We start from the raw sequence: 13,281 nt of genomic DNA on the forward strand, positions 1-13,281 counted from the left end.
AGATCTGTTCCCTTCCTCCTCTACGTGGAATTAATTAATCTGCAAGCCTCCTACATTAAGCAGAATGCTCAGTCAGATCTATTTATTTTGCTAGTCTCCCTCACAAGAGATCAAGAAAAAGTCCAGTTGATGAGGTGGTGGGGGTGTGGCACAGTGGTTTTGGTGTGCTTCCTTTGGTTGGGTTAAGGTACAGTCTGAGAGCTGAGACACACTTTAGCAACATTAGACCAGATACTTTCTACCTCTTAAGGGAATAAAATACAAAATCTTTGCTTTCACCATAAAAAAAAAAAAAAACTTTAACTTTCTCATTCCAGATACTTATTATTCATTAACCTTATTATTCATTAAGGAGAGTAATTTACCTTCCAAACAATTTGTGGCATTCAACAAAGTTTTTCAAATTAAAAAAGAGGCATAAAAAGGAAAGAAAAGGGCCTTTTCTGACAGAATTATCACAATTCCCAAGGCATTCCTCATTCATCCCTGTATCACTAACTTCCTAACACTGTCTAGCGAGGAAAAGGCTCCAAAATATCCCCTACCACTGTTAGTCTTTAAAGATGAAGCATCATTTTTCTGATCGCGTAACTGCCCGACAAAATTAAGACTCCAATCCACCAAAATTCCTTAAGTGTCATTAAATTCTAAATCTATGGTGTCAGAAGCTCAAACGTAGAAAAATACACAAGGAGGCATAACACCTACAGCATGAAGAAAAGGTAAAGAATACTCTCAGAGATTACATTCTTAAAAGTCTCATTAACTTTTAATCTTAGATCCCATTACATTATCCTGAACCAGCAAGCAGACACCAAGGTGTGAGAGAGTCAAGAGTCTAATAAACATTTCATTTTATAATACTCTTTATTTGATTAAAGAATTTGCCTTCTTTGTGTACACTGGAATGTTATAATCCCTATGTATTTTACAGGGTTACAAAATGTCTCTCATTTTAAATATTACCCCAAAAGTAATTTCAGAAAAAAAAAATTCTTGTGAAACTAAACTTGACTTTTTAAAAATCATATGGACAAGCAACTCTCAAACAAAACTGGATTAATATGATTTCTTGCCTATATAACTACATGACAGATTTCTTGTCCCAGTACCCTTCCTCATCATGTGGAAACCAAGCTAGAGATAAGAAATCTTTCCTGATACAGTTAGGGGAAAGGGAAAGGCTAGAAATTTCTTTGGCAAATAATTCCATCTATGGCCATTAGTGTGGTGTGACTGCTTTGCTTCAAGTACAGTACACTCTGCAGGGAAAGCCAGATGTTGCTCAGAATGGGAGTGGCACTCTCCAACCAGCTAAAAGTGCAGGAGGTCCTCTACAACAATTGTTTCTCCTTCCACTGCCAGTGGCTGCAGCCTGGTAGCAACTCTTCGCCAACCCTACTGAGTACAATGCTGGGTTAAAAACCAATGTGGGGCTGGTTAATATAGTCTTCTCCACTGAAAAGCAATGGGAAATAACCACTACACGGTAACACTGAAAATAAAAGGATTGGGGGAGAAAAGGGTTTCAGAGACAGTGACAGACAGCCTGGTGAAACTTGTTGGGCAGGCTGGAAAGAAATGGGGTATATACAAGCAATCCCTACATACCAGTATATCAGCTGCCTCTTGAAATGCTAAAAACCTGGTGGTATAAATGGAGAGTCTTTTCGATAGCTCAGGAGCAATGGGATTGGCAAAAAAGACTCACTGCGCCTACATCCTCCAAAACCATAACCTTGTCTCTGCCAGAGAGGACAGGAACAACAACACAGAGCAGTCAGAAAGAGGGAGGTGGTGAATTCAAGGAATGTGAATGCATTACAAAGACCATGAGCTATTACGTTTTAGCTGAAGTACCCAAAGTATTGAGAACTGGAAGCCTGGGTAGCACCAGCAGCAAACATGATTATCTGTGGATATGAAATTCCTAGCCAGACATAACCATTCTCCTCCCAAGCATCTTGAAGTGGGGGCTGTGCCATTCGAAAGCTGCTTCTCAGCTGTCTTTAATTCCCGGATACAAGTGGGATTCACAGTGATTTTCTATCTGGAGTAACAGCCCTGAGAGGACAACTTGGCAAAGGAATGGAGGGATGAAGGAATATGGGGAAAGGACATAGGACACCCTTATCTTTTAACATCTGAGCTTCCTACTCCTTAAGGAGTTCACCTATCTAGTCCAACAATCAAGACTGGATTAGATCAACTTGTTCAAAGAGTGCCAAATAAGCAATGCCTATATACAGATGATCCCATTGCTTAATTAACGCCCCCGCCCCCGACAGAAAAAAAAACTGAAGGTAAAGATGTATAAAAGATTAAAATATGCAGAGAAAATTTTTTAAAACAAAGTATGAAATATAACTATATTTAGGGATTAAAATAAAGGCCAGCTTAGGTGAAGACAGAGGAAGTGTTTAACTGGGGCACTGTCTGGAGAGCCTGCTTTCCTGCTGGCCAGTAAAATCTGCCAAAGAAATCAGCAGCCTTTCCCTTTATGCTTGTGTCATTTCTTTGCCAAAGAATGTCTCTGTAGACACTGGAACACTGGGGGTGAGTTGAGGGTCTTTGAGCGTAGAGAATCGTGCACTGTATCAGAAAAAAAGGGTCTCCAATGGCTTGTAGATTTGGAAAAAACTCTTCAGCCACTGTTGGCTTCTTCTTTATTAATCTGAAAATTTTCCCTTCGGTTCCTTCTTGGTATTACAGGATTTCATACTTATCCACTAGGAAAGTGGTCTCCGTGGAAAATCTTACAGGGCTGTTTCCATCCACTTGGGTCACTCTGGTAACCTAGAAAAATAAACAAAGAATAAGGTAAAGCAGAGGAGACTGAGTCTCCAAAATGCTAAATTCTTACTACAGAACTATACCAAATCCCCCAGAAGCAGTATTAAAAGTAACTCAGAAATACTAAAAACTGTTATGTCCTCAGCTACCAGTGGGATGGAGAGGTAAGACATGAGGGGGGATGTCAATTTCCATTGCTCCCCACCCTGCAATTTGCAACTGCAACTCATAGCATCATCTTCCCCACCAACATGATCAATCTGTTCTCTAGATAGAAAAGCCAACTGTTAAATGAGTTAGAATCTGAGAACATAACCTCCTGAGGGATGAGATGTACAATCTTAAGTAAAAGGTCCAGAATGAGTGGCTACAGCTCAGGCTCTGCCCTATAAAATCTATGAAATTCATGAAGACTCTTATCTCTCAAGATGATCAACTAACATTTTTAACCAAAATAGAATGTTGTAGTTCTTTAACATTATTTGTTTGGTTTACTCTCAAAGTCTCTTGTGTCTAAAGTCCCACTAAGTTGCTCTAACATACTCATTTCCTAGGCACGGCTGGGTTCTTCTCATGAGGTGTTTTGTTTTTTAATAAATGTTCAGTTCAAGTAATTACTCGAAAGTGAACAGCCATGTAATGTCTATACTGACACCAATGCAACACTTGAGCCACTGATCCATATTTTCAGATCGGGTTCTGAGAGAGCATTTACACTGTCCTACTCTTCAAATGGTCCCAAACAGGAAAATGTACCCATTTCTACCTAATGCCTTGAGTTCAACAATGACTCCCAATACTGTGGGGCTATGCCAATAACTGAAAGTAGAGAGAAAGAGAGAACCGCTCTTTGGATCCAGCAGAGGAAGCTAACATTTCCCAAGTACTTAGGGGGAGAACGGGACCATCTGGAAGATAAAATGGAGCCAGAATAACAAACAAATCAAAAAGTCAGAGGTGAAGACGACAATATAAACTGGGTTCTTGTAACACAATTTCAAAAACTGGAGGAACTATGACTTAAAATAATGATCTAAAGGAACAGTTTACATGTTTACAACAGAATTGGCTCATGATTATCTGTAGTAATGAGGGGAAGCTGTGATATCAATAATCCAAAAATCATTTCCTTTTATATTAGAATGTCACTTTTTTTTTTTTTGGCAGTAACTTTGCCTTCAAATCAAAAAACTTTCATTCCTTCAATAAAAACCAAGTGACAGCAAGGCATTACAAAATCATGTGTTGGGTGTTTTGGTAAATGGATTATAAAATATACAAGGTTAAAAAAAATAGGTACCTTAAGAGTATATGAACTTCCACAAACTTTAAGTACTTTTACACATATTCATATTTACTCTCTTTACTTTGTCCAATCTAGAAAAGAAAACTGAGGTAAAACCGGTAAGGGATTGGACCAAGATCCTACAATGAGTTAGAGATGGAATCTGCAGGGGATCTCAGCTTTTCTGATTTCTGCTCTGACCATGAAGCCATGCTGCCTACCTGCCATCTGCCCTACCACCTGTCCCATATATGCTGTTTATTAAAATTGAGGTACCTGTATGTTACAGTAATTTTTTTTGGAGATGAAGGAAACTTGAACAGGGAAGAAGTCATTGGGCTGCCCAGCAATGCTGAACTCCAGGCTGCCACTCTTATTTTTGGCATCAATCACTGGCAGGCACCACTCCAAGGTATTTCGTCGACTATCATGTCGATACTCGCCATCAATCTCACCAATCACAGGTGCACCAACACCAGACCTGTCATGAGAAACATTTAGCTGTCCAGAGCTAGAAGAACTCCCACCAAGGAAAACCAGCCCCAAATTTGATTACTCTCTTCAATTCTGCACACTTGTATATAGTCCTAGAAAAAATTAGGCTCCCTAATAACTTCAAGGATCAAACAAAGTCCTACACTCCACCTTGGCTAAGGGTCTCACTCAACTCCCTTTGAAGATACACACAGGAGCAACAACAGGTACTTGGCAATATACTGTGGGCTGCTTCAACTTGTGGACTAGATCTGGGAGCTAGCATGGGACTGTGACTGACAAGTCTGTGAAGGGTATATATTTCCACAAACCCAGCACGAATGGTTTATTCGAGTTGCCCTGTCAAGAAGGAATTTTAACATAATTCAGCTCTCTTTAGACGTAACGTTGAGAAAAAAGCACACCAATAATAGTGGGAGAAAATTTTAAACACCATTCTGCAGTTATTTAGAATGAAGGTGAATTTGAGCCTTCGAGAGGATGTTTTCAAAAGATTTTAGAATGTTTCAAAACTTACTGTATTTGACTAGTGAGTTTATTTACAACCCAACAAGTGGACTTTCACTTAAAAAAGTGAAAATATAATTATTTCTGGGCAAAATGGGTACATGATGGTAGAAAGAGATATACAGTGGACCTTAATCTGCAATAGAATCAGGACTAGTTAGGATGTATTTTGTACTCCCACACATGGCTGACAGGCAGTGGCACCTACTCCTACACATTCTAAATTTACCATCTTTTAATTCACCAGTGACACTCAACACTTGTATTAGGGACAGGGTAAATAAGGGAGACAAAGAAAACTTTAACGGTGTTATAAGGCTATTAACGCTTGCCTATCAATTTTATGGCCACAGTTCTTTCTCTGTACATGTTCCTTCTCGGTACCTTTGCCTCCAATTCCAATTCCAATTTTATCAGTTCTGGATCATGGGGTAAAATGTTGTCTAAAGGTTTCTTCTGGAGACTATTGTAAAATTAAAGACAGACACAGGAAATCATCATAACCACAATGATAGGGTAGATGGAAAGTCCTAAAAATTGTGGCATCCTAAAAACAGTCTAGTAAAATAAATCTCCACAAACAAAATCCACACCTGTCACCAACACTCAAGTCCTACAATGGTTCAAGGCAGCCATCTATTGTTTTGAAAAAATAACCAAGCTGTGGAGGATAGATGGTTATTCCATCAAAGAGGGTATTAGTGATACAGTATATTTTTTTAAAAATGGAAATAAAAATGGCTAAAACCAGATGTGGCCATGTAAAGGCCTGAACTATCAAAATGGGAACAAAATTACAAATTAAATCAGTACCATCTTCCCTGCAGTAATAACTGAGCAATATAACAGTGACAATACACCAAGAATCAACTTACTGGTGTTTATAATTACACTCTGTACTTAGGGAGGCAGTGGTGGAGGAGCTGAAATTCACTGGTGAAGTACTAATAGTGCACACTTAGTGGAACTGCTACTGAGGAGATACATTTATGGTAGAGAGTATTTAGAAATGATACTACAAAGTAGGCCATTTAACCGCACAATAAAGACTTACTGACTGTACACCAATGTTCACAGAAGCATTATTCAAAATAACCAAAAGGCAGAAACAACCCAAGTGTCCATCAACAGATGAATGGATAAACAAATGTGTTATAAATAAATATACAATGGAATATTATTCAACCATAAAAAGGAATAAAGTTTTGATACATGCTGCATCATGAATGAACCTTGAAAACACGCTGAGTGAAATAAGCCAGACACAGAACAAATATTTTATGATTCCACTTACAAGAAATATCTAGAACAGGCAAATTCATAGAGACAGAAAGTAGATGAGAGGTTACCAGGAGCTTGTCGGGCAGCAGTGGTGGGATGGAGAGTTATTGTTTATTGAGTGCAGAGTTTCTGTTTGAGGTGAAAAAGTTTTGAAAATAAACAGTAGTTATGGTTGCACAACATTGTGAATGTAGTTAATGTCACTGAATCATATACTTAAAAATGGTTAAAATGGAAAATTTTATGTCATATATATTTTACTACAATAAAATTAAAAAACAAAACAAAAACTTACTGAAATGTTTGGGAGTGATGGATATGTTCATTATTTTGACTGTGGTGATGGTTTCACAGGTGTTTATGTGTCAAAACTTACCAAACTGTACAATTTAAGTATGGGTATTTATTGTATATCAATTATACCTCAATAAAGCTGTTAAAAAACTTAACGAAACTCATGTGGCTATCTGACAGACTATTTCTTTGAGTGTTGCACAACAACACAGAAGGTTTGACTCAGAAGTGGCTCCTCCTTCTGGCAATCTTCATCACTACATGAACAAACTTAGGAACAACATCTGAAAACACAGCTCTACAATTACAACTGGTTTTGTTGCTGTTGTTTGGCTTGGTTTTTAAGTCAGTAAAATGCTCACTCCTCTCCTTTTAATTTTATTGTGGTAAAAAGTTTTTAACTATTTTTAAGTGTACAATTCAGTGACATTAATTACATTCACCATGTTGTGCTACTATCATTTCCAAAAGTTTTTCATTATCCCAAACAGAAACTCAGTACCCCTTCAGCAAGAATTCCCACCCCATCTCCCTAATCCTTGGTAACTACTAATAAATGTTTATCTCTATGCATCTGCCTATTCTAGATATTTCATATAAGTGAGATCACATAATAGTTGTCCTTTTGTGTCTGACTTATTTCGCTCAGTCTGTCTTCAATGTTCATCCACGTCACAGCATGTATCAGAACTTATCTCTTTATGGCTGAATAATATTCCATTGTATGGATATACCACATTTGTTTATCCATTCATCTGCTGATGGACCACTTGGGTTGTTTCCACCTTTTGACTATTGTGAGTAACGCTGCAATGAACACTGGTGTACTAGTATCTGCCTGAGACCCTGCTTTCAAGTCTTTTCAATATACCTAGGAATGGAATTGCTGGGTCATAGAGAGTTACAGATTAAATGTGTCCCCCCAAAAAGTGTTATAAATCCTAGCCCCTATTCCTGTGGATGTAATCCCATTTGGGAATAAGATTTTCTTTTTTATGTTAATGAGACCATAATCAGTGAAGGGTGTGTTTTAAATCAATTACCTAAAATATAAACAGTGCAGATTAGGCACTAAGGCAAGGAAGCACAGATGGGAGAAAAATAGATACCACTCCACATGAAGATCACCAAGGAACAGAAGCTGACGAGATAAGGACCTTCCCCCAGAGCCAACAGACAGAAAGCCTTCTCCTAGAGTGGGTGCCCTGAATTCGGACTTCTAGACTCCTAAACTGTAGATAACTTTTTGAGGAACCGTAAAATTCTTTTCCACAGTGGCAGCATCATTTTACATTCTCACCAGTAAGGCACAAATGTTCCAATTTTTCCACATCCTTACCAACACTTGTTATTTTTCATTTGTCTGATAATAGCCATCGTAGTGGGTGTGAAGTAGTACAAATCCACCCCTTTTAAAGTGTACAGTTCAATGCATTTTGACAAATGTAATGAAGTCTTATAAGCACTACCCCAATCAAGTCATAGAACATTTCCATCACCCTAAAAAGTTTCCTTGTGCCCGTTTGCAGTCAAATGTTTTCCTCTCTACCTTCTGGAAACCAATGATCTGACTTCTGTTCCTATAGAGTTTTACCTTTTTCACAACGTCATATAAATGGAATCATAGAGTTCGTAGCTTTTTGTGTCTGGCTTCTTTCACAACTGGTCTTCTTAAGAAGCAAATTTCTTAGAATAGATAACCAGCTAGGTGCTGCCTCCAAAACGAGTTCCAAAAGACCAGTTCTATAAGCCGAATGTACAGAAAGTGATTATGTGAGGGACACCACTTACGGGAGTGGGATGGTGATAATCACATCATTTAGTTCTAAATTATCTTCTTGTAGCTCATATTCTATGTTGACATCACAGCCATTTCCACTCTCTGAGGGCCAGCAATTAACTGAGGAGATAAAAAGCAGGCATATTAGAGCATTATAAGATGAGCAGAGAAAAGACAGCAAATCAAAACTAACTGACAGCTACAGGCCTTAAACATCCTAATGTAAACTATACTAAAAGTGACTATTTCAAAATTAAAGCTATTAAATATTAAAGCTAACAATTAAAATATACAAAATGCAGCACTGAGTCCATTCTGAAAGGTCATTTGGTCAAAAAAGGATTTTGCTGTGACAATGAAGAATATGAACTGACAAGCCAGGGCTATTTCTAGTTCTCAATGCAGACTAGCTTAGTAGGACTGGCCAGCAGCACTTACTTGTCAGTGGAATAAAAGATTCCTCTGTGGTTTGCAGTCTCCACTTTAACACCCCTACATCACTGTAGACTGGAAATGACTTCTCTGGATTCTTCAAGCCAATCAGAGATTCTGTAGTGAAAAGTTTTTTATCCACATTTGGGTGCGTCTGAAATGACGGGGAAAGAAAAGCAATTTCTGAGGTTCACACATGACAAGACAGAAATAAATTTCATTTGGTCTTACGTGGCCCAAAGCTTTAATTCAAGAATGATCTAAACATCTAAAATACGGTACCTTAAAAAAATCTTAATTCTCTTTGTTTTGAAGGAAGATTTCCTTTCTTCAAAGACTTCTGAAAAGGATTTAAGACACTTAAAAAATAGTTACAAAAACTGACTCTAAAAGCCATTAAGGAAAGGGGTTATAACTGAAAAAGTTAAAAGACCAAGTCCTTTCTAAAAATACTTCACAGGGATAGCCTCATGGTGGGGTCAGGCTTGCCAACTAGGGGCCAGACAGTGATCAGCTGCCTGGATAAGACCATAGTCCTAGCCTTATATCAGGAGGCAGGAGAGGGAAAACCTCTGTAGACAGTTCAGATACAATTCTGCCTAGAGGGCTCAAGTGTTCAAACTCAGACCAACTAAGACACTCTATCCTTTTACAAAGTAATATTAGGGGAAAGAAAAAGAAATCACTTTTGTATAGTGGTCTACATATACTTTAAGAGCCCACAAAGCTGCTGTCAAATAATATAAGCACTGCTTCTGAAAGACAACTTTTCTGCTGATTATGAAAACAATTAAGTAGATAAAAACACACTCTTCCCTGAAAAGCCTCTGCTCCTGTGATAAGAGATATAAGATCAGTCACCTAAGTAAGAACAACTATAATAATATAAAGATAAGGAAGGCTCATACATATTCAAATAGTTGAAATATATACATTTATTTTATAAGGATTTTATGCACTTTTCAAATATACCATTAGATACTGCTCACAGGTTAACAAAACAAGCACTGATAATATAATATGTTGGCTGAATGGGTACATTTAGTGTCATAACCTTTTTAAAATAAAGTGCACTGAAAAAAAAAAGTGATAGGAAAAGGAAAATGTCCCTATTTAGTTTAAAAGCTTTGTTTTAAAAATTACTTTCAAGCAGTATCCTACATGAATTATTTCACTCTTTGCATTATAGTAAAAAACAAACATCTCTTTGCATCTTTTATTAGCGAGTATGAAGTCATTTAATAGATTTCAAAATGACCTTTCATTAAATTCTAGTATTAGAAGGCCATTCTAATACAGCTGCTAACTGTTCTCAACTGGGTTTGGGTAGAGAATTAATGCCTTAAGGCATCTACTGTAGGTGATAAATTAACTTCTTTCCTAGGCACCTAGAAAGGCATTAGTTATATAACTTGAACAATTTTCTGTTCTGTGGCTCATATGAGGAACTCCAGTTGAGAAAGACAGTGCTAGGTGAACAGAAGTCTTAATAACCCCTTACCAAAGCCTTTACACACCTGTAGCTGCACCCCTTTCTTATCTTCATTTTCCACATGAAGTCGAATTCGGCCAAATTTATCATCTGAGATCCTAAGCATGATCATGCCATGTAACTCCATATTCTGTAATCCTCCATCTCTTCCACAGGTTAATGTGATCTTTTCCTCAATCTTCATATGCACACTGTAGAAAAAAAGTAACACACTTGATGATAAAGGTAGAAGTCAGAATTCCCTTTCTCCAAGGTTGAATAGTGATTAACAAGTTATATTTTTTAAAGGTGGTGCTGCTTATCTATCAAGAGTTAAAGCATTTATACCTTTTGATACAGCAATTCCTTTCTCGAATTTATCCTTCAGAGAACTCTCATGTATGCAAAATAAAGAACTGTCTGTAACAGCAAAAGTTTGGAAACAACTTAAATGCCATCAATAGAGGGCTGCCTAAATAAATACCGGTACAGTCACAAAACTGAGTACTAGGCAGCTGTTAAAAAAAAAGGGGGGGACAACTTTTAAACTTTAAGAAATTAAAAAATAAAAATTATACAAGGAATAAAAAAATTATACAAGGAATCCCTTGACCCATATTTATCTACTGTTAACATTTTATCCCATTTATGTTATCATTTGCATCTGTGCGTCTGCTTGCACGCATGCATGCATGCACATTCTCTATGTGTATATTTAATTTTTTTTCTTGAACTATTTCAGGGCAGGTTATATTATATACATCATAGCCCGTTACCCCTGAATACTTCGGTGTGTACTTTCTAAGAATGCAGATATTCTCTCACCATAGTCTAGTTACTAACTTCATACATTTACAATACTTTTATCTAATCTACCATCCATATGCCAATTTTGTCGGCTGACCTAATAATGTCTTTCATAGTAATACAGGATTCAGGTTGGAGTGAGGTATTTAGATGTCATGTCTCTATAACCTCAAATAAGGAAATTCTTATCTCCAAAATAATTAGGTGAAAACAAAAACCGGAGAAAGTGTCTAGTATGTTACCTTTTGTATATAAAAAGTGAAAAAAATAGAATACATATACATGTTTTCACTTGTCTATACGTAGTCTATTCCCTTTGGAAAGATACACAAAAAACTGGTTGGTTACCTCTTGAGGGGAAAAAATGTGTGGCTGAGACACAACGGTGAGAGGAAAACTTTTCACCGTATATCTATCTAAACTTTTTGAATTTTGAACTATACGAATGTAGAACCTAATAAAATAAATAAAATAGCGCTATGCTATGGACAATTAAGTACATTCTATTCATATTCTTATTCTGACCTGTCTTATATTAAAACTACTTTAAGTTGGGTGAATTGCAGAGGCTGCAAAATATTCTGGCATCCTACTCTGTTCTTGTTCCAACCTCTTAGGCCCTCCCAGAAACAGGGGCATCAGACTCAACACCACAAAGAAGTGTATCTTAAGACAATGCAGGGTTTTGTTATCTATATTTTTACCACAATAAAACAAAACAAAAAAATCCAAAGCTAAATAAAAAGGATAGAAAATAAACGGAAAGAAAAAAGACAATGTAGGTTTCATTTTTGATGCATAAGAGTTTGGTTCATACTCAACAGGTAAAAAAAAGTCTCTCAAGTTCTCTCTAATACATGATGGTGTCTAAATTTTTTTTTAAGTACCAGCAGATACAGGTTTGGTGGTGGGTATTTCTACATACATGACTGTAGGTGCTCATCATGTTATTAATATAGACAACAGAGGACACAAGGGGTACAGTCAAGGAAACCTCTTATACATAAGCAAACACCCTGCAGGATGAAATTCCTAGGCTGGAAGGCAAAGGACCTAGACTCAGGGGACATCTACATCAACTGGCACAACACAGTTCATAAAGACAATGTTCTGCATCCTACTTTGGTGAGTCGCGTTTGGGGTCTTAAAAGCTTGTGAGCAGCCATCAAAGATACTCCACTGGTCTCACCCCTTCGGGAGCAAGGGAGAATGAAGAGAACAGGATACAAGGAAAAGATTAGCCCAAAGGACTAATGGACCACAGCTACCAAGGCCTCCACCAGACTGAGTCCAGTATAGCTAGACGGTACCCGGCTACCACCACTGACTGCTCTGACCGGGATCACAACAGAGGGTTTTGGACAGAGCTGGAGAAGGATGTAGAACAAAATTCTAACACACAAAAAAAGACCAGATTTACTGGCCTGACAGAGACTGGAGAAACCCCAAGAGTATGGCCCCCGGACACCCCTTTAGCTCAGTGATGAAGTCACTCCCGAGGTTCACTGTTCAGCTGGGGACAGGACAGCCCCATAAAACAAAACGGGACTAATGAGGCACAGGAGTCCAGGGACAAGGACTAGAAGGCAGGACGGGACAGAAAAGCTGGTGATAGGGAATCCAAGGTTGAGTAAGGGCAGTGATGACATGTAGTGGGGTTCTTAACCATTGTCATAGGGCAATATGTGTACTAACTGTTTAATGAGAAACTATTTTGTTCTGTAAACCTTCATCTAAAGTGAGAATAGCAGCATGACTGGAAGAACATAATCGACGTCACTGAATTGTACATGTAGTCATTTTTGAAATGGTGTATCTTTGGCTATGTATATTTTCACTAAAAAAAAAGGTCCGCCAAGGCCAAGAAGGGAGCATGTTGACATGTCATGGGGTTGGTAACCAATGTCATAAAACAATGTGTACTGACTGTTTAATGAGAAAATATTTGTTCTGTAAACCTTTACTTAAAGTACAATTAAAAAAAAACAACCTAAAAAGAAAAACTTGTGAACAGCAATCTAAGATGTAACTATTGGTCTCTTCCTGTCCAAAGCAAAGGAGAATGAAGAAAACCAAAGACTCAAGGGAGCAATTAGTCCAAAGGACTAATGGACCACATGAACCACAGCCTATACG

The 13,281-nt window shown here is 37.6% G+C and overlaps 1 protein-coding gene across 2 annotated transcripts in view; it reads right to left on the bottom strand.

The window, feature by feature from the left end:
• Positions 1-848: 848 nt before the first annotated feature.
• Positions 849-13,281, bottom strand: part of ARCN1 (archain 1) — a 36,380-nt gene continuing 23,947 nt past the window's right edge. Inside the window, exons 6-10 of one of the 2 annotated variants that reach the window (XM_004385657.2) lie at positions 10,385-10,550; positions 8,874-9,021; positions 8,447-8,555; positions 4,355-4,559; positions 849-2,796 (exon numbers count right to left, since the gene is read on the bottom strand). In XM_004385657.2, the coding sequence (XP_004385714.1) occupies positions 2,707-2,796; positions 4,355-4,559; positions 8,447-8,555; positions 8,874-9,021; positions 10,385-10,550 (718 nt within the window). In that variant the 3' untranslated portion in view covers positions 849-2,706. Of the gene's footprint in view, positions 2,797-4,354; positions 4,560-5,412; positions 5,544-8,446; positions 8,556-8,873; positions 9,022-10,384; positions 10,551-13,281 lie in introns of those variants that run through there. The other variant, XM_023739931.1, reaches the window with a different exon arrangement.

This window comes from Trichechus manatus, unplaced genomic scaffold (assembly GCF_000243295.1).
Source record: "Trichechus manatus latirostris isolate Lorelei unplaced genomic scaffold, TriManLat1.0 scaffold00143, whole genome shotgun sequence".
Lineage (NCBI taxonomy): Eukaryota > Metazoa > Chordata > Mammalia > Sirenia > Trichechidae > Trichechus > Trichechus manatus.